Source organism: Nuphar pumila, chromosome 6 (assembly GCF_984573655.1).
Source record: "Nuphar pumila chromosome 6, dmNupPumi1.hap1.1, whole genome shotgun sequence".
Taxonomy (NCBI): Eukaryota; Viridiplantae; Streptophyta; class Magnoliopsida; order Nymphaeales; family Nymphaeaceae; genus Nuphar; species Nuphar pumila.
The window spans coordinates 120,602,691-120,629,243 of NC_143254.1; the positions used below are offsets into that span (position 1 = coordinate 120,602,691).

The 26,553-nt window shown below is 43.4% G+C and overlaps 2 protein-coding genes across 3 annotated transcripts in view; one reads left to right on the forward strand and one right to left on the reverse strand.

Annotated features, from left to right (window-relative positions):
* Positions 1-18,632, forward strand: part of LOC149835959 (CAAX prenyl protease 1 homolog) — a 93,911-nt gene extending 75,279 nt beyond the window's left edge. For both annotated transcript variants that reach the window (XM_090008877.1, XM_090008878.1), the window contains exons 12-14: positions 17,817-17,888; positions 17,972-18,037; positions 18,109-18,632. In XM_090008877.1, coding sequence (XP_089865003.1) covers positions 17,817-17,888; positions 17,972-18,037; positions 18,109-18,225 — 255 coding nt within the window. In that variant the 3' untranslated portion in view covers positions 18,226-18,632. The remainder of the gene's footprint in view (positions 1-17,816; positions 17,889-17,971; positions 18,038-18,108) is intronic.
* Positions 18,633-22,850: 4,218 nt separating this feature from the next.
* On the reverse strand, positions 22,851-25,755 carry LOC149835960 (putative serine/threonine-protein kinase At1g01540). Its single transcript, XM_090008879.1, has 7 exons — positions 25,010-25,755; positions 24,487-24,591; positions 24,180-24,302; positions 23,896-24,066; positions 23,674-23,803; positions 23,374-23,583; positions 22,851-23,282 (listed from the first exon to the last, which is right to left on the reverse strand). Exons 1-7 carry the CDS (start codon positions 25,642-25,644, stop codon positions 23,148-23,150), a joined length of 1,509 nt encoding a protein of 502 aa, XP_089865005.1. The 5' UTR covers positions 25,645-25,755; the 3' UTR covers positions 22,851-23,147.
* Between the last annotated feature and the right edge of the window lie 798 nt (positions 25,756-26,553).

Genomic DNA, 26,553 nt, shown 5'->3' on the forward strand with positions numbered 1-26,553 from the left:
AAAATGCCTCGCTTCTCACTTCTGCTTCTTAGTTTGGCAACCTTGGTTCTAATAGAAGAGAAAGCAAAGCAACTTTGGTAAGGGGCCATTATATATATATATATATATATATATATATATATATATATATATATATATATTATAACAGTTTGCCTGATAGCGGCATTTTGTCTTTTTACATGTAATAATAGTTGTTTATTAGAAACAACTATTTTCTTATTTTTCTTTTTCTTTTCTTTTTTTAGTTTGTCTTTTTCTTAGCAATGGACCCCACTCCATAGAGTCGTTGGGGCCCCATTTGTCATAAATATAACAGTAGGAAGCTCCCCAACGACTATGAAGGGGAGCTCCCAATGGTCTCCCTTCTCTACTTTTTGTATATAAATAGGGAAGTGATCCCTCCTATATTGTTCATTCCTTTTTCCATCATTCTCAATAATATATTTTTTTTAACTTGTGATATTGTTTTTTAGTGGACTTTTGTTTATGTACTTGTGTGCTAGTCTATTTTCTTTGTAATTGTCCATTATTAGACTTATATGTGCTTTTGCACTTGATTTTTGTAATTCCGCATACTTCATTACATGGTATCAGAGCCCATTGGGTTCTCTTGATCTTGGAAGTATTACTTGTGGTGAATAAAGATTGTGACAAAGGTGCATATCACTTTCTTCGACTTTATCTATCTTTTTTAATCATGAAGCATGAATCAAGAGTGGAGCTCTCCTTCAAACTCAATGGATCGAACTACTTGACGTGGGCATCAACCATGAAAAATCATTTTAGAGGAAATAAACTTTGGGGCTTTGTGATGGGAGCTTCTCTTGAACCATCGTTAAAGTTCACCAAGGTTGAAGAAGGTGTTAAAAAAGCTCTTGTTGGAGAAGATCGTGTTAAAGTCATCAATGAACATTAAATAAAGGTAAAGGATTGAGAAAGTAACCATGCCAAAATTTTGGCATGATTTATGAACAATGTTGACATAAATGTGCCAAGATTGCTAAATTTAAAAGAACCAATGAAGCTTGGTTCTTTCTTAAGGGTACGTATACCCAACAAGATCTTGCTAGACAATATTTTTATCAAGACAATATTAGATTCACTAAGGAAGGGGGACATGCATGAAATTATTTTAGCATTGTGTCCCTTCTTTGAGATGCATTAGCACTTCTTGAGCCTAAATGGTTGGCTCCCGAAGATGTTGAGATTAGAAGAGAGCAAATTGAGAATGAACATTTTTTCCAATTCCTCCATGGTCTTAGACCAGAATTTGAACAAGTGAGGTTTTCTCTTTTTCATAAATCCAAAGCTATGCCTCTTGAAGATGCTCTTGCCGAGGTATGTCAAGAAGAAACTAGTCTTGACATGACCAATAAGAATGATATGTTTTACCCGTTACTAGGTCGGGTTCCAATGTAAATGCCTATAAGCCACCCCACTTTGTAAAACAAAATAACTATAATAGTGGATATAGGAAGGGCGTTATTTGTCACAATTGTAATGAACCGAGATAAATTAGATTGGTATGTCCAAAGCTTAAAGATAAAATAGTTTCTGTTGGAGAAATCACACCTAAAAAAGATGCAAGTAAAAATGGATGAGATATTAAAGGCACACTTAACCAAATATTGGAGGCACTTCAACAACTTCTCAAATCATCCTTTACTTTGGGTGCCATCATTGCATCTTCACCGTCTCCTCCAGGTATATGGATTCTTGATTCGGGTGCTTCCTTTCATATGACACCTAATAAGAATATTTTTTCCGAAGTTTGCACTAATTTTATGTTTCAACGACCGGTGAAACTTCTTAAAAAAAAATATTAGAACACATGACTAAAAAAATTCTCAAAAAAAAATTGTTCCAAAAATAATGGTGGTTCCAAAATTAAATTTAAATCTTTTTTTTGTCTCTTAAATTTCTGATTATGGTTGCAAAATTTCTTTTTCACCTAAAGATTGCACTGTGCAAGATCTCCAGTCAAGAAAGCTGATTGAGCAAGGCCATAGGAGAGGCAATCCTTACTTTATAGATTTTTTGTCCCTTTCACCCAAGTCATTTTGTAATTTTGTACATGACAAAAGTATTGATACTTGGGCATCCTAGTTTTTTGAAAATGTCTCTTTTTCCTTTTTTGGAAAATATATGTAATAAAAAAGATATATCTTGTAAAGATTGCATTTTTAGAAAAATGAAAGCCATTTTCTTTCCTCAAAGAACTTTTATTTTTACTCGGCCTTTTGAATTATTGCATTTGAATGTATGGGGTCCTTCACCCGTTATATCAAAAGGAGGTTACTCTTATTATGTTATTTTTGTTGATGATTTTACTAGATACACATAGATTTGTTTTCTAAATCATAAATCCGATGTATTCTTCTTTTTTAAAGAATTTCATATAATGGTTAAAAATCAATTTCTTAGCAACCTATCAATTCTTAGATTGGATTCGAGAGGAGAGTACATGTCAAATAATTTTCAAAGCTACTTGAAACAAAATGAAATTTGTCATCAAAGGTTTTGTCCTATAAATCTGCAACAAAATGGGTTAGCAGAAAGAATGCATTGACATATAATAGAAACCACTAGGACTATTTTAATTTCAAGGGACATTCTAAAAAAAAATTGAGCCGAAGTCATTCTAACCTCAACATACTTAATAAATAGAACTCCTTCGTCTTCGTTACAAAATGTTTCTCCATTTGAAAAACTTTTTAAAATGACTCCCGGTTTTAAAAGACTAAGAATTTTTTGTTGTAAGTGTTATGTTCTTACTCATAAAAATGATAAACTATCCCCAAAAGCCATTGAATGTGTTTTCTTAGGCTATAAAGAAAATAAAAAAGGATATCGATGTTTTGATTCAATAAATAACAAACTCTGTTTCAAAAGATATCACCTTTCTTGAAAATGAAAATGGGTTTGATACTATGTCACAGGGATTCGGCTAGCAGGGTGCGGGTGCGGCACCGGGTGCGGTCAACCCGATCCTGGGTGCGTTGACCGCACCCAGGATCATTTAGGTCCATTTTATTTTTTGGATTTTTTTTTTTTAAAATTTGACCAAATGGGCTGCGATTTTTTTTTTTAAAAAAAATGCTGACAGCAGCTGTCTGTCCGCTGCTGACAGCTGCAGCAGCTGACAAACAGCAGCAGCTGACAGCTGCTGACAGCAGCTGTTCTGTCAAGCAGCTGACTGTGAAATTTGAAAAAACCCGCCGACCCCTTTTATTTATATATATTTACATTTTTGCCCCTGCCGCACCCCCGCACCCGGGTTTTTTGGAAGTGCCGAATCCCCGCACCCGCACCCGCGCCCGCACCCGCACCCATGTGACATAGGTTTGATAGCAAAGAACCTAAAGAAGAAATTGATTACTCATTTTTATTTGATCTATTACCAAGACATAATGGGTCTAACTCTACTGAGGTGTTTGATTCTTTTGACAATGACTCTAATATTGAGAGTATGATTGTTGATGAGGTTAGTAATCAACATGAAAATTTGAATGAAAATGTATTGAATGATACAAGTGTATACTAGACGGGGTGAAGGTAATCACCCATGTGCCCTTCACAAGTTCTCTCAAAACATACCTTTAGAAGAATCCCAACTTAGGAAATCAAATTGAATCTCTAGTGCTTCAAGTAAATTTGTATCATATGACTTATTTTCCTAAAACTTTAGAGCATGTTTAATAACTTTTCACTCTTAGTATGAACCATTTCATTATAATGATGCCAAACAATACCCTTATTGGAAAGAAACAACGAAATTTGAACTTAATGCTATTAAAAAATCCAACACGTAAGAAATAGTTGATGTAATACCCATGATTTTTTTTATCAAATAAATAAACAAGATTCATGGTTTTAATTTTTATTCCAATTGGATCTGGGACGCATCGTAATGTGGATCCTTGCATCGAAGATGTATGGGTCAAGGTACATTTGGGTGGATCCATAACAATTTCGGATCCAAAGTTTCACCTCATGGTAATAATTTGAATCCTCGGATGGATCTAAATTGCATCTAAATTGCCCAACTGTGTGGACCCATTAAGGATTTGGGTCGTGGGTCACGGTTGTGGCCAAACCAGAACCGTACCCAATTGGTGTGTGTGTGTATATATATATGTATATATATATATATATATGGATCCGCATATGGACCCATATGGGCCCAAAGTGCGAACCCATTTGCCGGTGGCTCGCGGGTTACGGACCCGGTCGAACCGAGCCCGCACCCGCTGGTGTGTAATACAGTAAGTAATAAAAAAAATTTATTAACCCCGTAAAAGGGGAGGGCTGCATTTTCACGCAGGTGGTGGAGAGGGGGTAACCGACCCACCTCTCCCACCACGATCTTCTTGCCAAAAATTCCCCCCCCTCCCGATTTCTTTCCTTTTCGCCTCTCGCACGGTTGCGTAACCGTCTCCCCCTCTATGTAAACCCACCCCTCCCCCTGCCTCCTTTACCTGTGCTCTCTCTTCCTCCCTCACTCTCCTTTCCTTCCTCTCTCTCTCTCTCTCACGATGTCACAAAGGAGCAAGGTTGCAAAGGAATTCGGCAAAACAGGGGGAAAAGCTCTAAAAAAGGTAGGATTTTACTGGGGTTTTGCAAATGTATCGTGTTTCGAGCATGAGATGTAGGTGTCTCTGTGATTTGAGCATATGCACTCATGTGCAAGCGTGCAGTGGGTTATTGTAGAACCCAAAAAAATGGGGATTTAAGGGTTGCCGTAAACCCCGAATAGACAGATTTGGGGATTTCGATTGTTGTGAATCCTTAATCGAAAAATGAAGAACATAACGAGGGGATTTCGATTTTTTTTTTTTTGTAATTCACAATTGAGGGGTTAGACTATGAGTCGGTAACAGATGGAGATTTAGCATTTAATTTTTTTTTGTTATCTTAATCTCTTTCGGATTGCTGATAGTAGGAAATATTATGCCCTTTTGTAGTGTTTGTGTTTCTAGAATGCAAGTGTAGCAACGCAACTCATCATTATAAGACTGAGATTTGCGTAAATGCAAAATCTCATCCCTGCGTGTTTGCTATACAAGAAACAATGGAATTTGCACGTATTAAGTTCTGGAAATGCATCTTGACCATCTGAGATTAGGTTTGAGGTTAAGGGATGCTGTGAAAAAAAAAATGAACGATACACACTTGTGGTCAAATAGCAAATATCAGTTGTATTTGTTTGCACTATTAATGATTCTGGTCCCCCTGCCAATTGAATGCAAGCTGCAGTTACGTGGGTGTACCTTTATAAATTTTCTTTCTTACTGCTACCGAATATAAACCATCGGATTTAAAACCTTGATACCCATTCTCTGGCTTAGCTTCCCTGCTTGAAGTAACACATGTTCTGAAATTTTATTTTCAGATGATTATATGTTCAAGAGTTTGAGTTTAGTACCTATCTGTTACGATATGCTAGAATCATGTAAGTGTGTACCGTGAAGTACATTGGTAAACCTTATTAACGACAATAAGTGTAACACCCCAAAATTTCAAGCTTGCAAACCTTTCGAAAAAAAGAAGAAAAGAAAAAAAAAAGACAAGAGACTAAAAAGGAAACTCTTCATCTCAGAGATGATTTACGAAATCAGCGGAAGACTATACTTTTATTAATTTCAGAAAGGCAAGCTGACAACTTTGAGCGCGTTAGCTAAAAGAACCAAAAAGCACAACACATGCTACTTGCGGACACTTGGAAAAGCCACTTTCATTTAAGAAGTTCTCCAAATAGTACAAAATTAGGATCTCCCAAGGAAAATCCGTTACAAAACCCCAAACAACAGGACGCGAGCTAAGAGCAGGAAGAAGAACGTCTTGGAGCCATCTAGCCATCGCGCCATCGCCTGTGGTGTACCTAATCATCACCTGTACCCATAGAATGGGTTAGTTTCACGAAAAACTAGTAGGCGCACAAGAGAGACTACAAGGATCTGAATTATGTAATTTAATTCAGTAAGTTACACAGTTTAAAGCAAATATGCAGTTAAACATGTAAGCAATGCATGCAGATAACCAGTGCAAACGCGTAAGTAGTGCAAGCGAATACGTAGTGCAAGTGAATAAGTAGTGCAACGAATCAGTAGTGCAAACAAGTCGGTGGTGCAAGTGAGTCAGTAGTGCAACGAATCAGTAGTACAGCGAATCAGTAGTGCAACGAATCAGTAGTGCAGCGAATCAGTAGTGCAACGAATCAGTAGTGCAGCGAATCAGTAGTGCAAGCGAGTCAGTAGTGCAACGAATCTCACGGCCCAGCAACCAAAGTGAACAGACTTTATGTTCCGATATTACTGGCCTGCGGGTACGCGCAGGCAAAACATAGAAACAACTGAGACTAGTTCGGGCGTCTATTATTCTATGTATTTTCAATAACCCGAATAGCTAGTTGAGTCCGCTCCAAAGGGGACGGCTTTAGCCGATAGAGGATTCCCCAGAGGCTGAAAAGCAGTGCCACGGATGCATCCAACTTCTGCAGAAGTGTTAAGCTAACTATTGTAGCCCCTTTCCCCTAACTCCAATGACTGGGGAGGCCGGATCTTTGCCCGTGGGGTGGTTGTTAACAACCTGTCCATTGGAGTTTTTGTACCGATCTGTCCTCTCCCTTGACAGACAACCAGAAGCGAACGGGTGCGTTAGGGGTTGCTTAACTAACGACCCATTCTATGCTGTGGTCTTTAAACCACTCGAGCATCTTGCCTGTGAAGGCGAATGTGAGGCCATTTATGTGATTACAACAGTTTGCATTTAGCGTTGTTCGAGGTCGCACGACCGTCTCATCCGATCATCGCAGTACTAGACGTGTCGTGCACGACTATAAGTACTCTACGATAAAGGGGGTATAGCTCCTCAATAGAAGCCTCAACAGGAGTGTTTCACAAAGATGTAAAGTTTATCAACTTTACTCTATCTTTTGAAACAGCAGTACCTTGTGCCAACATGATGCATGTGATTATCTCGAATCACATCTGCTATCGGGGTATCTACATGTCTCGCATGACTCGATACCGGCCTCGATAGACGAGATACGGGTTTCTCAACAGAACACCCGCTAAGAAGTTCGCTCGCTCCCGACTAAACTCTTGTCGCAAGAGGGAGAGTGGTAAATGCTCCTTGCATCCTCCACGAGGATGCCCTTAAGGCATCCGCAAAGAGCAAGAACCTGCACGTCATCTGCAACAGCCAGGCAATACCAACACGTATGCAAAAGCAAGAGGCTAGGCGCAGAGCGCGACGGCAAGGTAAAGGGCAAGGATTTGCGAAACCGCATCCTTGAGTGAAGTGGATACTCGTATAAATATATACATATATATATATATATATATATATTCAATGGTCGCTTTTAGTTCAATTGAACTTAATTCAAATATCCAAGTCTTCCGTGCAATTTTCCCCTACCTTGGAGGGTTACGAGCTTGCTGACGTCTGCGGACGTACACGATTGACGGCTCGGGTCGCGGAGCGCGAGTGGGATCCGTCGTAGCTGCAAATATGCGATATTAACAAGCAAACTCTGACAAAAGCAAAAGCAAGGCAAAGACTCGACTTTTCCGATACATAGGGTTGGGGCCAACCGTCCCAATTGACTCGAAAAGAAGATGGGGCAGGATCAAAAGACTCTAGCTGCCAAAAGAGGGGTGTAGTCAAATGCGAACAGATGACTCACGCTACTAGGAATTCCTCGTTGGAGACCAACAATTGTAATGATCTGTCCCCATCACGATATAGCTTCCAAAGATTCCCCGGGCTTGTCGGCCAAGGGTATCGGCTTGCGCACAAAGGGCAGGGGGCCATCGGCCCCTGCTGGCAACAAAAAGGCAGGGGCCATCGGCCCCTGCTGGCATAACAAAAGGCAAGGGCCATCGGCCCCTGCTGGCATAATAAAAAGGCAGGGGCCGATGGCCCCTGCTGACAAACTAAAAAGGCAGGGGCCATGGGCCCCTGCTGGCACAAACAAAAGGCAGGGGCCGATGGCCCCTGCTGGCATAACAAAAGGCAAGGGCCATCGGCCCCTGCTGGCATAATAAAAAGGCAGGGGCCGATGGCCCCTGCTGGCATAATAAAAAGGCAGGGGCCGATGGCCCCTGCTGGTACAATAAAAAGGGGCAAGGAGGAGGGGCTCGGCCCCTCCCCTGCCGTAACAAAAAAAAACAGGGAGGAGGGGCTCGGCCCCTCCCCTACCGAAACGGAGAGCAGAGAGGGGTGTCGTGCCCCTCCCCTGCTAAAAGGGGGCAAAGGGAGGGGGTTTGACCCCTCCCGTGGCCACACAGAGAAATGAGGGAGAGAGAGAGAAGAGACGGAGAGGGAAAAGAGGGAGAAAGAAGAAGCGATGGCGTACCAGGGGGTTTTCGGAGGAACTCGCCGAAGAGGAGCTCGCCGGAAGGAAAAGGGGGGGGGGGGGTCGCCGATGTCGGTGGCGGCGGCTGTCGGGGGTCGCCGGCGTCGGTGACCGTGGACGAGCGAGAGAGGGAAACGGAGAGACAGAGAGCGAGTGGCGGTGAGGGGGGTTTCGTAACCCTCCTCCCGCCTGCCTCGCTGTCTTTTAATGACAGCGAGGGGCGGTGGCCCGGGTCGGATCCGGATCCAACCCAAACCAATTTTTTTTTTTTTTTTTTTGATATTACATCCTACCCTCCTTAAAATAATTTCGTCCGCGAAATTTCTATAGCATAAATTGGTCAAAATACAAGTCGGGGTATTTATCCCTGATATCCGACTCAAGCTCCCATGTACATTCACTAATTCCATGGTGTTGCCAACGTACTTTTACAAGAGAAATCGTCTTCGATCTGAGCACTTGGTCTCGACGATCAACGATTGCTACTGGTCTTTCCTCGAACGTCAAGTCCTTATGGATATCCACATCATCATAATGAATGATGTGCGATGGGTCGTGAACATATCTTCTCAGCATGGATACGTGAAAGACGTGAATCTGAGCGTACTGAGGAGGCAGCGCAACGCGGTAAGCCGCCTCGCCGATCCGATCCAGGATCTCAAAAGGTCCGACGAATCGCGGACTCAGCTTTCCCTTTTTCCCGAACCGGAAGACGCTCTTGGTAGGAGATACCTTAACAAAAACCATATCTCCTGTTGAGAACACGAGCTCTCTACGTCGACGATCGGCGTAACACTTCTGCCGACTTTGCGCGGTACGCAGACGTTCCCTGATCATCTGCACTTGCTGAGTATAGTGCTGTAGCACTATAGGTGAATCTAGCATCCGTTCACCAACCTCATCCCAGTAAACGGGTGATCGACAAGGCTTCCCGTACAAGGCTTCGTAAGGGGCCATACCGATACTGGCATGGTAACTATTATTGTACGCGAATTCTGCCAACCCAGTATGAGAGTCCCATTCTCCCCTCCAGTCCAACATGCACGCTCGCAGCATGTCTTCCAAAGTCTGAATCGTGCGTTCAGATTGTCCATCAGTTGTAGGGTGGAAGGCAGTGCTGAATTTTAGCTTTGTGCCCAAGGCCAACTGCAGCTGCCCCCAAAACCTGGAGGTGAACCTCGGGTCACGATCGGAGATGATTGACACAGGAACACCGTGCAATCTCACAATCTCCCTGACATAGAGGTCTGCCAAGCTATCCAGTGACTGACTGAGCCGTATAGGGAGGAAATGCGCCGATTTAGTGAGTCGATCCACGATCACCCAAATCGCATCGTGTTTCCTCCGCGTCCTCGGCAAACCGACGATGAAGTCCATCGTGATGTCCTCCCACTTCCATTGTGGAATCTCCATTTGCTGCACCACTCCGCCTGGTCGTTGGTGCTCGATCTTAACCTGTTGGCAAGTCAAGCACTTCGAAACGTACTCGGCTACGTCCCGCTTCATTCCGTTCCACCAATATCTGCGCTGCAAATCTTTGAACATCTTTGTGCCGCCCGGGTGGATCGTGTACTTGGACTTGTGGGCCTCAGTGAGAATCTCATCTCTCAAAAAAGGATCTTCTGGCACCCAGAGACGATCCTTACGCCATACACCTCCTTCCTCACTCAGTCGGAAGGGGGTATCGGCCTGCTGCGCTAGAGCCTTCAGCTTATCATACTGCGCATCGATCTTCTGACTGACAAAGATCTTTGACAATAGCTCAGGCTGAGCTACCATGCTGGAAAGACTGATCGAAACTGGAGTGACCACAAACGGTTCCCACGATATCAGATCCTCGACCAGCTTCCACCCCGCAAACAACAAATTTACGGAAACGCTGGGAGACTTGCGGCTCAGAGCGTCGGCCACAACGTTCGCTTTTCCTGGGTGGTAGGACAAGGTAAAGTCGTAATCCTTGAGGAATTCCAGCCAACGTCGCTGCCTCATATTCAGCTCCTTCTGCGAGAACAAAAATTTTAGGCTCTTATGATCTGTAAAAGCCTCGAACCGCTCCCCATACAAATAGTGCCGCCATATCTTCAATGCGAAGACTACCGCTGCTAACTCCAAATCATGAGTCGGGTAATTCTTCTCATGTATTTTAAGTTGGCGCGATGCATAGGCGATCACTCTATCGTTCTGCATTAAGACGCAACCCAAACCTGTCCCGGAAGCGTCTGTGTAAATCACGAAGCCGCCTTGACCCGAAGGTAAGGCCAAAATGGGAGCAGTCGTAAGACGTTCCTTTAACCTCTGAAAACTGCTCTCACACATGTCGTCCCACACGAACCTAGCTTCTTTCTTCAGGAGCTGCGTCAAGGGTAGAGAGATCTTAGAAAAGTCCTGGATAAATCTTCGGTAATACCCAGCTAATCCAAGAAAACTCCGAATGTCACGAACATTCCTCGGTTGCTGCCAACTGAGTACAGCCTCAACTTTCGCTGGATCCACGGACACACCTTCCTTGGAGATGACATGTCCCAAAAACATGATCTCCTCGAGCCAAAACTCGCACTTAGAGTACTTAGCGAACAACCGCTCCTTTCGCAAGGTTTCGAGAATAACTCTCAAGTGCTCACGATGTTGCTCCCAGCTATCTGAATACACCAAGATGTCGTCGATGAACACGATCACGAAGGTGTCCAAAAAGGGTTTGAACACCCTATTCATGAGATCCATGAACGCTGCAGGAGCGTTAGTGAGTCCAAAGGGCATAACCGTAAATTCGTAATGCCCATACCTGGTCCGGAAGGCCGTCTTGGAGATATCATCTCCCTTAATTCTGAGTTGATGGTACCCAGATCTAAGGTCGATCTTTGAGAAGATCCTGGCCCTCTGCAACTGATCGAACAGATCCTCGATGCGCGGCAACGGGTACTTATTCTTTATTGTCGCCTGGTTAAGCATCCGATAATCGATGCACAACCGCAATGATCCGTCCTTCTTTTTCACGAACAAGACGGGAGCTCCCCAGGGCGAGACACTTGGGCGAATGAATCCCTGATCCATCAACTCCTGCAACTGCTTCTTGAGCTCTGCGAGCTCGGCTGGCGCCATCCGATATGGAGCCTTAGAAATTGGCGCAGTACCCGGCAGCAACTCGATGCTGAACTGCACCTCGCGAGGTGGAGGAAGGCCTGGCAGTTCCTCCGGGAAGACGTCTGGGAAATCTCGGACAATCTCCAAGTCTCCCATCGGGACTTGCGTCGGCCCGGACTGGATGACACTGACCAAAAAGGCAGTGCATCCCTTCCTCAGGTAGCTCTGCGCCTTCAACGACGAAATCAACTTGCTCGCCCGAACGGGTTTCAGGATCTTGAATTCCATCTTGGGCATTCCTGGTGGAGATAAAACAATCCTACTATCTCGGCAGAAAATCTTGGCATGATACTTGTGCAGCCAATCCATGCCTAGGATGACGTCAAATTCTGTCATCACTAGCAGGATAGCACAAGCCGGTAAATGCCGATCTGCTAAGACTACGTCCAACTCTGGTACGTAGGCCGCACAAATGGTATTTTTCCCAATCGGGTTATACACTTCAAGAGTATTATGCAAGGGTTTTACAGGTATGTGCAAACACTCGGCAAAATTTACCGAAATAAAAGAGTGTGTGGCACCACAATCAAAAAGCACAAAGGCCGCTTGGTTAGCGACAAAAAGGGTACCTTGCACTAGGTCGCCCTTGGTCAACTGCTCAGCCTTGGCTGAGTAGACACGTCCCGGCGCCCTCTTTTGACCGCTCGTCTGTGGTGGTGGCGACTGATACTGCTGTTGCGGCAGTGGCGGTCGAGGGAGCAAAGGTGCTCCGCTGGTCTGCCTGGAATCATCAGCCGCCTTTTTGCGGCAATCACGGACGTAGTGGCCCATCTTGCCACAATACAGGCATCCGCCTGTGTCGAGCGGGCACGCCTGCCCAAAGTGAGATCGCTGGCATCTGGGGCATACGCTGCCAGCCTGCTGCCTGGCTGGAGGATTGCCCTGTGGCCGTTGACGCTTCGAAGGAGGATATCGTTTCCTTCCTCCTTCGCTCTTTACAGGAAGGAACGGTCGTTTGCCTGAGTCGCCGGAAGGTGTCTTCGGCTCACCACCCGTAGCGGGTGGCCTCCTGCCCTGAGCACTCTTAGTGCGCTCCCATGCTTCACTCAGAACGGTAGCGGCAGCAACTGCCGCAGAGAAGGTCGAGGGCATGCTCGTTAGGACCCGATGCATGAGTCCCTCCTTCAGCCCCCGAACAAACTTCCCTGCTCGCTCGCGATCATCCGCGAACAGGTTAGGGCAGTAGGGTTCCAAACTCTGGAATTTGGCGATGTAATCCGTCAAACTCGAATTGCCCTGGCAGAGCTCCAAGAACTCCACCTTCTTCTTCTCCCTTGCGTGAGGTGGGAAGTAGTTCTCCAAGAAAGCCTTCCTGAAAGCTTCCCAAGGAATGAGCGAAATTCCCGAAAACTGCACACCCCGCGCCATGTCCCACCAACTGCGGGCATTCCCCTTCAGCCTGAAGGTCCCGAAAAGCGTCTTCTTGTCATCGGGTACTGACAAGACCTCGTACACTCGTTCTACCTCCTTCACCCAGTTATCAGTCATATCTGGGTCGGGCTTGCCGTCGAAGGTCGGGGGGTCAAGCTTCAGAAATTTCTCATACGTCACTGCGGTATGCGGGATCGGCTCAGGAACGGGCGCTGGTTCCCTTTGGGAACGAATTTGGTCTCGCATAGCCGCTGCCAGGGAACCCAGGGAATCCATCACGAATCCCCGCTGATCTGACCATTCGTCAGCAGACCCTTCGTTCGAGTTCCTTGCCATCCTTGGAGTAAACAAGGAATACCCATAATTAGAAATTTTAGGAAACTCAAAACAAGCAAAAACATAAGTACTATTCATGTTTAACATGAGTAGTTTATGAAACCCCAACAATGCTGGTATACACACAAAACACGTCAAGCCACTTAACTTAACAATGCCTTGAGCACCTACTAAGCAAGAGGAAAAGTATACTCACAGTGCGATGCGGATGCCCAATGGTCAAGAATCCTTGCTTCCCTTAGCTCTGATACCAAGTTGTAACACCCCAAAATTTCAAGCTTGCAAACCTTTCGAAAAAAAGAAAAAAAGAAAAAAAAAAGACAAGAGACTAAAAAGGAATCTCTTCATCTCAGAGATGATTTACGAAATCAGCGGAAGACTATACTTTTATTAATTTCAGAAAGGCAAGCTGACAACTTTGAGCGCGTTAGCTAAAAGAACCAAAACGCACAACACATGCTACTTGCGGACACTTGGAAAAGCCACTTTCATTTAAGAAGTTCTCCAAATAGTACAAAATTAGGATCTCCCAAGGAAAATCCGTTACAAAACCCCAAACAACAGGACGCGAGCTAAGAGCAGGAAGAAGAACGTCTTGGAGCCATCTAGCCATCGCGCCATCGCCTGTGGTGTACCTAATCATCACCTGTACCCATAGAATGGGTTAGTTTCACGAAAAACTAGTAGGCGCACAAGAGAGACTACAAGGATCTGAATTATGTAATTTAATTCAGTAAGTTACACAGTTTAAAGCAAATATGCAGTTAAACATGTAAGCAATGCATGCAGATAACCAGTGCAAACGCGTAAGTAGTGCAAGCGAATACGTAGTGCAAGTGAATAAGTAGTGCAACGAATCAGTAGTGCAAACAAGTCGGTGGTGCAAGCGAGTCAGTAGTGCAACGAATCAGTAGTGCAGCGAATCAGTAGTGCAATGAATCAGTAGTGCAGCGAATCAGTAGTGCAACGAATCAGTAGTGCAGCGAATCAGTAGTGCAACGAATCAGTAGTGCAGCGAATCAGTAGTGCAAGCGAGTCAGTAGTGCAACGAATCTCACGGCCCAGCAACCAAAGTGAACAGACTTTATGTTCCGATATTACTGGCCTGCGGGTACGCGCAGGCAAAACATAGAAACAACTGAGACTAGTTCGAGCGTCTATTATTCTATGTATTTTCAATAACCCGAATAGCTAGTTGAGTCCGCTCCAAAGGGGACGGCTTTAGCCGAGAGAGGATTCCCCAGAGGCTGAAAAGCAGTGCCACGGATGCATCCAACTTCTGCAGAAGTGTTAAGCTAACTATTGTAGCCCCTTTCCCCTAACTCCAATGACTGGGGAGGCCGGATCTTTGCCCGTGGGGTGGTTGTTAACAACCTGTCCATTGGAGTTTTTGTACCGATCTGTCCTCTCCCTTGACAGACAACCAGAAGCGAACGGGTGCGTTAGGGGTTGCTTAACTAACGACCCATTCTATGCTGTGGTCTTTAAACCACTCGAGCATCTTGCCTGTGAAGGCGAATGTGAGGCCATTTATGTGATTACAACAGTTTGCATTTAGCGTTGTTCGAGGTCGCACGACCGTCTCATCCGATCATCGCAGTACTAGACGTGTCGTGCACGACTATAAGTACTCTACGATAAAGGGGGTATAGCTCCTCAATAGAAGCCTCAACAGGAGTGTTTCACAAAGATGTAAAGTTTATCAACTTTACTCTATCTTTTGAAACAGCAGTACCTTGTGCCAACATGATGCATGTGATTATCTCGAATCACATCTGCTATCGGGGTATCTACATGTCTCGCATGACTCGATACCGGCCTCGATAGACGAGATACGGGTTTCTCAACAGAACACCCGCTAAGAAGTTCGCTCGCTCCCGACTAAACTCTTGTCGCAAGAGGGAGAGTGGTAAATGCTCCTTGCATCCTCCACGAGGATGCCCTTAAGGCATCCGCAAAGAGCAAGAACCTGCACGTCATCTGCAACAGCCAGGCAATACCAACACGTATGCAAAAGCAAGAGGCTAGGCGCAGAGCGCGACGGCAAGGTAAAGGGCAAGGATTTGCGAAACCGCATCCTTGAGTGAAGTGGATACTCGTATAAATATATACATATATATATATATATATTCAATGGTCGCTTTTAGTTCAATTGAACTTAATTCAAATATCCAAGTCTTCCGTGCAATTTTCCCCTACCTTGGAGGGTTACGAGCTTGCTGACGTCTGCGGACGTACACGATTGACGGCTCGGGTCGCGGAGCGCGAGTGGGATCCGTCGTAGCTGCAAATATGCGATATTAACAAGCAAACTCTGACAAAAGCAAAAGCAAGGCAAAGACTCGACTTTTCCGATACATAGGGTTGGGGCCAACCGTCCCAATTGACTCGAAAAGAAGATGGGGCAGGATCAAAAGACTCTAGCTGCCAAAAGAGGGGTGTAGTCAAATGCGAACAGATGACTCACGCTACTAGGAATTCCTCGTTGGAGACCAACAATTGTAATGATCTGTCCCCATCACGATATAGCTTCCAAAGATTCCCCGGGCTTGTCGGCCAAGGGTATCGGCTTGCGCACAAAGGGCAGGGGGCCATCGGCCCCTGCTGGCAATAAAAAGGCAGGGGCCATCGGCCCCTGCTGGCATAACAAAAGGCAAGGGCCATCGGCCCCTGCTGGCATAATAAAAAGGCAGGGGCCGATGGCCCCTGTTGACAAACTAAAAAGGCAAGGGCCATGGGCCCCTGCTGGCACAAACAAAAGGCAGGGGCCGATGGCCCCTGCTGGCATAACAAAAGGCAAGGGCCATCGGCCCCTGCTGGCATAATAAAAAGGCAGGGGCCGATGGCCCCTGCTGGCATAATAAAAAGGCAGGGGCCGATGGCCCCTGCTGGTACAATAAAAAGGGGCAAGGAGGAGGGGCTCGGCCCCTCCCCTGCCGTAACAAAAAAAAACAGGGAGGAGGGGCTCGGCCCCTCCCCTACCGAAACGGAGAGCAGAGAGGGGTGTCGTGCCCCTCCCCTGCTAAAAGGGGGCAAAGGGAGGGGGTTTGACCCCTCCCGTGGCCACACAGAGAAATGAGGGAGAGAGAGAGAAGAGACGGAGAGGGAAAAGAGGGAGAAAGAAGAAGCGATGGCGTACCAGGGGGTTTTCGGAGGAACTCGCCGAAGAGGAGCTCGCCGGAAGGAAAAGGGGGGGGGTCGCCGATGTCGGTGGCGGCGGCTGTCGGGGGTCGCCGGCGTCGGTGACCGTGGACGAGCGAGAGAGGGAAACGGAGAGACAGAGAGCGAGTGGCGGTGAGGGGGGTTTCGTAACCCTCCTCCCGCCTGCCTCACTGTCTTTTAATGACAGCGAGGGGCGGTGGCCCGGGTCGGGTCCGGGTCGGATCCGGATCCGGCCCAAACCAATTTTTTTTTTTTTATATTACAATAAGCATTGGGTGCTGTGATTTTTTTTGTACTTAGAATGATAAACACATTACGGCATCTGAATACAAATAGATTTTTTAAGTCCGTTAAGGTATACAGTAACAGGGTGCATGGAAGGAATGTGTCCAGTTTGTATCCAAATTGACAAGTTATGTTTCCGCTGCATTTTCAATTGCAAATGTGTCCGGTTCATATGAGGCAGTAATATACAGCATGGTGTGTTATCCTTTGTAAGGGGATATGCCTCTGTTGTAATTGAGAAGAGCATAATAGATGCACCTTATATGAAAGCCAGAGTAAATTTATTTGGGGTCCAGACTTAACATATGATCAGGATGTAGTGTTGTAGCACACACTCGCGTTAGGGTGGTTACATAGATACTGCACATATCGTTTCACCCATTACTGCACACACAACGGTTACACTGGTTTTATATTGTTAATCCGATTATAGTTTAGTTCATGACCAGTATAGGAATATATATATATATATATATATATATATATATATATATATATATATATATATATACCTGGTTGTATATTGCTGCACATACACACTCATGTTATGACAGATTTGATTTGTACCTGCTAGTGCACAGAAACATGCATATTAAGTTGAGGTTCAAGTGCATATTAAAATGCATAATTTCTGAGATTACTCCGCGTGCTCTCTAAGAGAAACAAATGGGTCTCTACTTGTTTTGCAAGAGCTGTCAGCACACGTCTCCATGGATTTGACCAGACTTCAAAGCCATATGTTTTTAGAGTTTGGGTATCTGGTACAGAGTAATGACCTGCATGGGTTCATCCACCTGATCGGTTGGTCATGGTTTGAATTTCAAACTTACCTTGTCCAAGCTGCGTATTTCATTTGCACTGGCCTTGCATATTTCCACTGTTTGACTTTCTTTATTTGTGTTATTGTTCGGTTGTTCTTATTCCTTAAGAGCATCACTTATGAAAGCTTTCAGTGACATGGCACGTCAATTATTTGATCTCCTTGTATCGACCAAGTGTAAGCAGTTGCCATTCTTATGAAAATGTTCCACTTTGGCAAAACTTGGCAGTGTCTTTATTCATTCACAGAAGAAGCTTTTGGTTTTTTATTGAAAAGAATTGGGTTTGCCTCATTCTAGGAAAAATCCTGCCACCCTTTCTTACAATGGATTGTTGTTTGCAGCATACAGTGATACCCCTTCAACATCTTGTAAGCTTGGTTCTTAACCTCGTTAGTCGTGCCTTTGAGTTTCAGGTAAACTACATTGACTTTTATATCTTCACAGTTAAAAGTGCACTTGACTATGTAGTCTAAACTGCTTGGACCACAATCTTTAGGCTGATGCTTTTGCAAAGAAGCTTGGTTTTGGTTCCCCACTGCGAGCAGGGCTAGTGAAACTGCAGGTGCGTATGTCTGCCCCATTATTTTATCTGCTTTTTGAATTGAGGCTAATGTAAGATAATGCATCATTTAGGAGGAAAACCTGTCAGCTATGAACACAGATCCGTGGTATTCTGCCTACCATTATTCTCATCCTCCTCTAGTTGAGAGGCTAGCAGCTCTGGATGCCCCTGACAAGAAAGCAGATTAATGCATCCAATTGTTAGTATCTAAACAATGAGCAAGACGGAGCAACTTACAGAGTTTGAGCTCCCGTGGTCGCATTTTGTGTATGCTTACCATACAGTCATGCAGGTGTCGGGCGTTGGACAAGTAATTCCATTGTATCGACGTTGTTCCACAGAGCCTGGTGCCAACATTCCTTTTTGTTTCCACAATTAGGAATTTGAATTTTTCAGATGAGCCCGTTCCTACTGGATGGTGTTGAATCGAAAAACATGATCATTGTACTGTCATTTACCTTTTACACCAGTGACTTTTGTCCTTGTTGATTTTTTAGAGTGATTAAGGTGTGCTAAAATTATCTTGAATTTCTACTTTGCCACACTTTACTCTGGTAAGAGCTATACATATAATGATTGTATTGTCCTTGTAAAATAGGGTATTGTCGCAAAAACTAACATGTCAAAATTCTCAGCATATATAAAATCATTGATTCTTGACTTATTTAAGACCATTTTACCCTTCATAACATATTTATACGGTCCTCTTGATGTTCTCACAAATATATTGTGAACCTTCAAATATGGTTAAAATCACTGAAGGGATTCACAACATATTTGCACGGACCTCTTAACGTTCACACAAATATGTTGCGAGCCTCCGAATATATTTGCACAAGCTTCCTAGCATTCACATAAATATGTTGTGAACCTCTAAATATAGTTAATTTTAACCACATTCACTCAAATAGTTGTTTTTTAGATGTCATATAAATGTTGTTAATCTTCTCGGTGATTTTACTTATATTCGAAGGTTCACAACTTATCTATGTGAATGTCAGGAAGTCAGAACAAATATGTTGCAAATCTCTTTGTGATTTTAACTATATTCGAAGGTTCGTAGCATATCCGTGCAAACATCATGAGGTCTACACAAATATTTTGTAAATCTCTTCGATGATTTTAGCAATATTCAGAGGTTCACAACATATTTGTTCGAACATCAAGGAGTATGCACATATATGTTGAGAATCTTTTCAGTCATTTTAACCATATTGGGAGGTTCACAACATGTGTGTGAATGTCAAGGTCTGCACAAATATGTAGTGAATGGTAAAATGGTGAATTTTGGCATATTTGTGTGTTTTTATGATAACATATTATTTTATAAGAACAATTCGATCATTATATATATATATATATATATATATATATATATATATATATATATAGAGAGAGAGAGAGAGAGAGAGAGCACTCCAAACAAGGAAATAACTTTTAATTGTTTGAAAGAAATACCAAAGTAGGGTACTATATCGGCTGCACCAAAAGTAGAACCCTTTGTATAGGCGTTGTGACTGATTAAAAGTTTAAAGTCAAGATATGGTTGTGCTGCACTCATGCAATAGGAAATGTGTTTAAAAATTAACAGGTGTGGATTCTTTGAAGATTAGTGAGTATAAGATTAAAAGCGATCTCTGACAGAGGTCACTCAGATGCCGTTCATTCATGCGATGAATGACATAAAAAATACCACGGCTGGACTATGTTTTGAGCCATTCATTTTTCAAACTCTAGATGCAGTTCATATAGGGTCTCAATAGTTCTCAAAGAAAACGTGACCCATTTAAGAGATGCTGATCAACCATGTTATTTTGGATGCCATTTATTACATGAATAAACGGCATCAGGGTGACCTCTGACAGATTAACCTCATCTGCACTGAGATTACCGCACCGCTAAACGTGTCAATTGAAAGTTGTGGGACTTCATTCATTTCATGAGAGGGAGAGAGAGAGATGTCTGCCATTAATTAGCTTCATTTTTTATTCAATAACTTCATTAGGTTATATAACTTCGTAACACTTGGTGGCGACAGGTTTTTTCTGTCATTTTTCATGATTTGACATGGCATTTTTTTTTGGTTGGATAATCCAAGGAAAAACCCTTCACCGACCGCAAATTGGGAGGCCTCTGGTTAGTAAGACCCCCACCAGAGAGATTACAGTCATTTTCGTCCACACTGTAAGAGACACTACCCATGGATTTCGAACTTGTGACATCCCGTCAACTTAATGACCTTCAGAAGTTTCTCCTACCATATGAGCAGGAGCCCTTCTAGACGTAAGGCAGTCTTATTTTTGCTATTGCAAATCATGGAAAATGGTTTGCTTTTAAAACATATAACAGGACATCACAAGTTTGAAACCCATGAGTAGTGTCTCTTGCCACAAGGTCTGGGTGTACTTTTCGGTGAGCAAGACCTCAAGTGTTTAAACAACTCAAAGCCAGCCAATGTGTAGTGGGTGATGGGGTTTTTTCCTGGAATTATAAAAAAAAAAGAAATCCCCATCAGATTTTGGGGGTTTGCTGCCATTTATGGCCATTATGTATCTAAAAAGAAAAGATTTGACAAACTTGTTAATGTCTACTCAACATGTCCCACACAGGATTAAAAACCATAATTCCAATAATTTAGGGATGACAGTTGGTTCTCAAGTTCTATATAAAAGCTGTGTTTAAGTAAACTTTCTCAACGAAAAGATAGACAAAAGCAATTTTGTCACATATGATCTTCATGCTTCCTTTGCTGATTATATTAACAGGATCTTGAGCTAAATCAGCAATCTTTGATATGCACTTGTCTGGGTTCCAAGATGAGGCCCACATCCATTATAAATAAAAGAAAACAATTAAAACAAGATACTTTGATTAGCTTTTGCAAGGGAATAAGAGCTCCCTTCCAGATTGCAACTTTACTTTTGAGTTTCAATAGGTGCTTCTTTTTCTTAGCCTTTCTTGGCAAAACACTGCCGTATCTTGTAGGCAATTTTAATGTGAATGGGACCCGAAGGTGGCATCACTATGATGATTTTGGCTAAAAAAAAAAACGAAAGAACTTCTAAAGGACTACAAGAAAAATAAACAAACAAATAAGTAAATAAATAGATTTCAATTCCACAAATTATACAACCACCATGATAGTAACCTCTGGGATCAGCACCACCAGGACATGGCCAGGCCTAAACAAAACACTACCAGCTGTTCAATAACAGAACCATGCTTGTGGCTCTCACCACGTGTCTGCAGTCCATCGCCAAAACTGACAATGGTGATTGAAACACGATCATTTTCGATCTCCATCATCGATTTTCAAAGTGGACGACAGATATAAGATTAGCCACCAAATTTCAGTGCCTCTGAAATGCAGCAGCATAACGAAAACGGAAGACCCAGCTCAGCCATGGAGGCCCAACCAACCTTGTCAGAGCCAGTGCTTAGACAAAACAGAGAGTACCCTGATTTCGCAGCTCTATCGCTTCCATTTAACACCAACTAGAAGAAAAGTGTTTCTTTATATCTGCCTACCAAATGAGACACAAGTTGTAACTATCAGGCCTAGCTGCCTAGACCTTGAGGAAAAGCTCCAAACCGTGACTCTTTTTCTCCCAGCCAACAATTCCAGCCTGGAAAAAGAGGACCCCCTTTGTCTTGTGTGTGTCAGACCTCCATGTGGAGTTTGGCACAACAATGGGTACCACCATGACCTCTCCACTACTCCATCCTTCTTAATTGACCTGAAAACCTCAGTTTCATAGTTTATTTACTTGGTAACATGTACTAGGGAGGTGGAGACAGAATCTGAGACCACCATACCTCACCGGACCGTTTGACCATGTGAATTTCTAATTAAAAGCTTGGTGTTCTTATCAATGACAGAGAACAGCATCTGATTGAAGACCTCAAATATTGAAAAAACAATACATGTGGACAATTGTCAGGTACCACCCAATAAATTGGAAGAGAAAGGTCAATCGATTCATTCAACAAGGATACAGCAAAGATATGGAACTGGGTTTTCCATTGCATGGCCTTGTGAACATCCAGATACTTCCGAACATTGTTCTCAGTAGGACTATTTAAGCACTGAGTTGTGTTTATGATATAAACTTGACTAGAGAATGGTGATCATCTGTTCTTATTAATGCCTATCAAAGATGAATATCGTTGAATAACAAGATGGGTCACAGCGTTTGGTTCATCTCAGACTGGACATCAGTAAAGCCGAATGGACTTCATGATCAAGAACTTCGGTTAGATATATATTTGGGAGTTTGATTTGATTCAAACAGAACAGACCTCAGCCAACTTCGTTCTATCTGGAACGCAATAAGGAGTGCTGATTGCAAGTGTCACAAGAAACTGATGCAGCTGCATGCGGTCCCCTGGATATGAAATTACAAGTTGGCTGTAACTAGTGCTTCTAATAGAAAAAGTAGAATTGAACATGGTTCACTCGAACACAAGAAAAAACAAAAGGATAGACCGCATAACTGTACTGATACTTCACAAAAAGATACTGTATACTGCATTGGTACTAACTGAATTTCCACTAAGTTGGTTTATATTAACGGTTCATGAAAAGATGCGATGAAATTTGATATGTAAAATGCCCCAGAAATGCAAAGTTAGAATCCTAATAATTCTGAGTAAAGCCCCATCAATGTGATGGGGGTCAGCCAAGATCTTACGCAGATAAACTACAGAATCAGCACGGCTGTACAAAATGTGATTGCCTGATTAAGAGAAGGGGAAACTCTTCAAATCCAGAAAAATTTGAGCAGACATGGAAAGATCAATATTACCCAGAAGATATGAGAAGTACAGATTTCCATTTATGATCTATAACTTATACTGCTTATTGTGACTTGTCCATACCTTCTCTATGATACAATGACACAAAAATTCATTGCGATTCTTTTAACATTGTGATACAAATTAGATGCAGTATGCCAAAATACCCGCTTCTGAATGCAGAAGCTAATCATCTTCTTGAATTGACCATACACTTCGACAATGGCCCTTTAGAACATATAGAATTCCAGAATCCCACATACCCAAGAAATCACATGCTCCATACTATCTCCATCTTGTTTTAGTGCCATGATTGTTAGCTGCCTCTTTCCCATTCATGTGTCTGACCAGTTTCAGTTTCAATAGGCTGCTTGCTTGTTGATATTGCAGTCCCATTTTCGTGTTCATGAGAACGATGTGAATGAGATACACCTCGACCAATTCTTCGATCCTGTCAGTGAAGAAAAAATCAATAGTTAAACGCTTTTTACAGGATAAATATCACTCAACCTTACACTACATCTAAAGATATGGCATCATACATCACGAAGATGAAAGTCATCCACTTCGAGCATGTGGATTACATGTCCCATTTTAAGCCGTTTCTGAGCATCTGGGTCGACACATCGGAGGGCCACCAACAAAGCCCTCTTTAATGCTTTTGAAGAAGGCTTGTCAGGCATCTTAGGATCCAACACTTGCTCTAAGTTCTTATTCCCAACCATAGTTTTCAGCCACTCCACCAGATTCACCTGAAGCGATTCATTTACATTGAGCATAGTTTCAGCAGGCAGTTACTAATTGACAAAACCGGGTTGGGATGGTTAACAACAACCACATACCTCTCCAGGTGGTCTACTGTAATCAACAGGACATCTTCCAGATATTATTTCCATTATGAGCACCCCAAAGCTATAGACATCACTTCTCTCGTTCAGCATCCCTGTACTAGCATACTCGGGTGCTACATAGCTACATTAAACAATAGGAAACAGAAAAAAACATGATGAACAGATGACCATAAAAGATGGATCGGAAAGTATTTAGGGGCTTATAAAACTAACCCAAATGTCCCCATAACACGAGTTGTCACATAGCTCCTCTCTGAACCCAGGAGCTTTGCAAGTCCAAAATCTGAGACCTTTGGATGCCATTGCTGATCAAGCAATAAGTTGCTAGCTTTGATATCTCGGTGCACAACCTTTGGTTCTAGACCCTCGTGAAGATATGCTAATCTGTTTTAGAACACAGTTTCAGTATTAATCCGCATAATTCTTATGATCTCATTCAAAGCTACATGATGTTCCATATCACCAACATTAATGGAGTCAATTACTTATTACCATACCCCTTTGCTGTTCCAAGGATGATGTTCATCCTAATGTCCCATGTAAGAGGACTAACCGGCCCTATATCCCCATGAAGCCACTGATCAAGATTACCATTGTCCACACACTCATAAACAAGCATCCTAATCAAGCATACAATAAAGAATTCAGATTACACAAACATTATAAAAATATATAAAAGCTTGGAAGAATCAGACACAGAGAAAAGAATGTTAAGTAGTCATACGATCAGAAATTGTATTTAGATGAATAACTTATATTGAACACGTCGATTACGTAAAACGAATGTCATACAGAGCACAATACCTGTGTGCACCCTCGACACAGTATCCAAGCAACCTCACCAAGTTCTTGTGTCTAACACGTCCAATTGCCTCCACCTCCACCTTGAACTCCCTCTCAGCCTGGCCCCTATTAATTCATCACTTAAAATTCAAACATGATTACGTGGAAACTTCCTAAGTAATGCAAGGCAATCAAAATATGATCAGCCCCAGAAAATATAGCTCCCCAAAAAATGTAAAGCCCTATTACTCGAATTCGTTATGGAATGACAGACAGAAAAAAAAATCAACCAAAGAAAGGAAAAGTAAAGCCAAGGGAAAAAAGGAAAAGAAAAGAATCGAACGAGCTTAATTAAAAAACACCACCAAAGTATCAACAAAGTGGCAGAAAACGAAAAACAAAATTGGAAAACATAACCAATTCGAGAACATATATACAGAACAACAAATGGCTAAAAAGAAAATGAATTTCACAACCATCGAATGACCAGAAAAAACAGAGCCCTCGTCTCTCAATTTCCCCATTTCTTGAGCGAGTGGGTCACCTGTTATTGAGCAGGTTCTTGACTGCAACAATAGAATTATCGCGGAGAACCCCTCTGTAGACGATCCCGTATCCGCCCTCCCCGATCACATTCTCGTCTGCGAACCCATCGGTGGCCACCTCGAGCTCCCTGAGAGTGTACCAATGCCCCCAACCCAAGTGCGACACCTCCGGGGCGGCGGCGATCGACACCGAATCGGCTGACCGGCTCTCGCCGCCGCTCGTGTGCGAGGACGGCCGGTCGGAGAAGACAATCCTATGGTCCCTCCCGATATCGATCTGGATCTCCTTCCTCGGCTCGTAGAGCCCCTGAAAAGCGTGCTCGGCCTCGGCAACATGTACCGCCGACTTCTCGAGCGAGGTCTGCTGGCGGAGCTTGACCTCATGGATCTCTCTGGAGACGACGGGGGTGGCTGCCTCGGGATGGCGGTGGGCTTTGGTGGTGGTGGTGGTGGCGGAGCACCTCCAGAAAATAACGCAAAGCGCGAGGACCAAGAGGATGAGGCAGATGGAGATGCCCACGCAGACGGTGATGGCAAGCCAGAGGTGGAGCCCAAATATGGAGGTGGGCTTGTAGAGTTGCGTGTCAAGGAACGTGGTGTTGAATAAAGACATGGCTCTGGTGGCCACAAACATACCAGAATGAGGCTTGCCTCCTTCTTCACTCCCCTAACTTTTTCCGATGCTAGCTCGCCAGAAAACTGGTTTTCCGGCACATTGGTGGTGGTGGTGGTGGTGGTGGTAGTAGTAGAGAGAGAGAGGCGCTGCTGTTTTGGAGTCACAGGCCCACTGCTCCTTCGACACTATTTCAAAATAATTCTCTCACTAAGAAGGCCGAAACCTAGAGTAATCTAGTCAGATTCTGAGTTGCATTGCATTGATGAAGTGAACTGTTTGATCGGAAAGGACACCAACGGGCCTTTACTTCTCACCGGCAAGAGTGCCCTTGTCCTGAAAATTGGTCATGATGTGTCACGTGGTCATGTGATGGTTTGTGGTGGGATTGGATGATGGCCACAATTACAGAAACAATTTTTTTTTTCAGATCACAATAATAGAAGCTCAAACGTGGGTGAGTTTCTTGCTATTGTTTTTGACAGGTTGTTTTTTTTTCCAGAATAATGGGATGATAAAGGCGTCTTTTTTATGCACCCACTTGTCCCCAAAAAAAAAAATTTACAATATAAGGACGTCATGGGGAAAAGGATTCTTAGGGATGCACCTTTTCCTTCAAACTAAGCATACTATGAAGTGTTTCAAAAGGATGGTATCCAGGAATGCCCTTTGATGCTGATGAACATCCAAGAGCTTTTGGTATTCTGGTGATGCTGCTACTAGTAGGAATTCAAAATCAAGGAAATTCCAGATATTTGAGGGTTCTGACTACGCCCCGAAAAACCTGCAGTAAATATAGGGTGGTTCTTGCCATGGCAATTGCAGCACAAGTTTTGGAAGATTTGCATGAATGGGACAGGTTGTCGTCTGTCTGACTTGGGTTTGGGAATCGGGAGTCCTTTTCTTTTATGGTTGCGTTTGGATTAGGAA

Excerpts from the sequence above, each read along its gene's own strand:
- LOC149835960 (XM_090008879.1), bottom strand. The coding sequence starts at position 25,644 with ATGTTTGTGGCCACCAGAGCCATGTCTTTATTCAACACCACGTTCCTT. Across the intron at positions 24,067-24,179 it reads ATCCTTGGAACAGCAAAGGG|ATTAGCATATCTTCACGAGG; the intron begins GTATGGTAATAA and ends GTTCTAAAACAG. Across the intron at positions 23,283-23,373 it reads ATGACTTTCATCTTCGTGAT|GATCGAAGAATTGGTCGAGG; the intron begins GTATGATGCCAT and ends CTTCACTGACAG.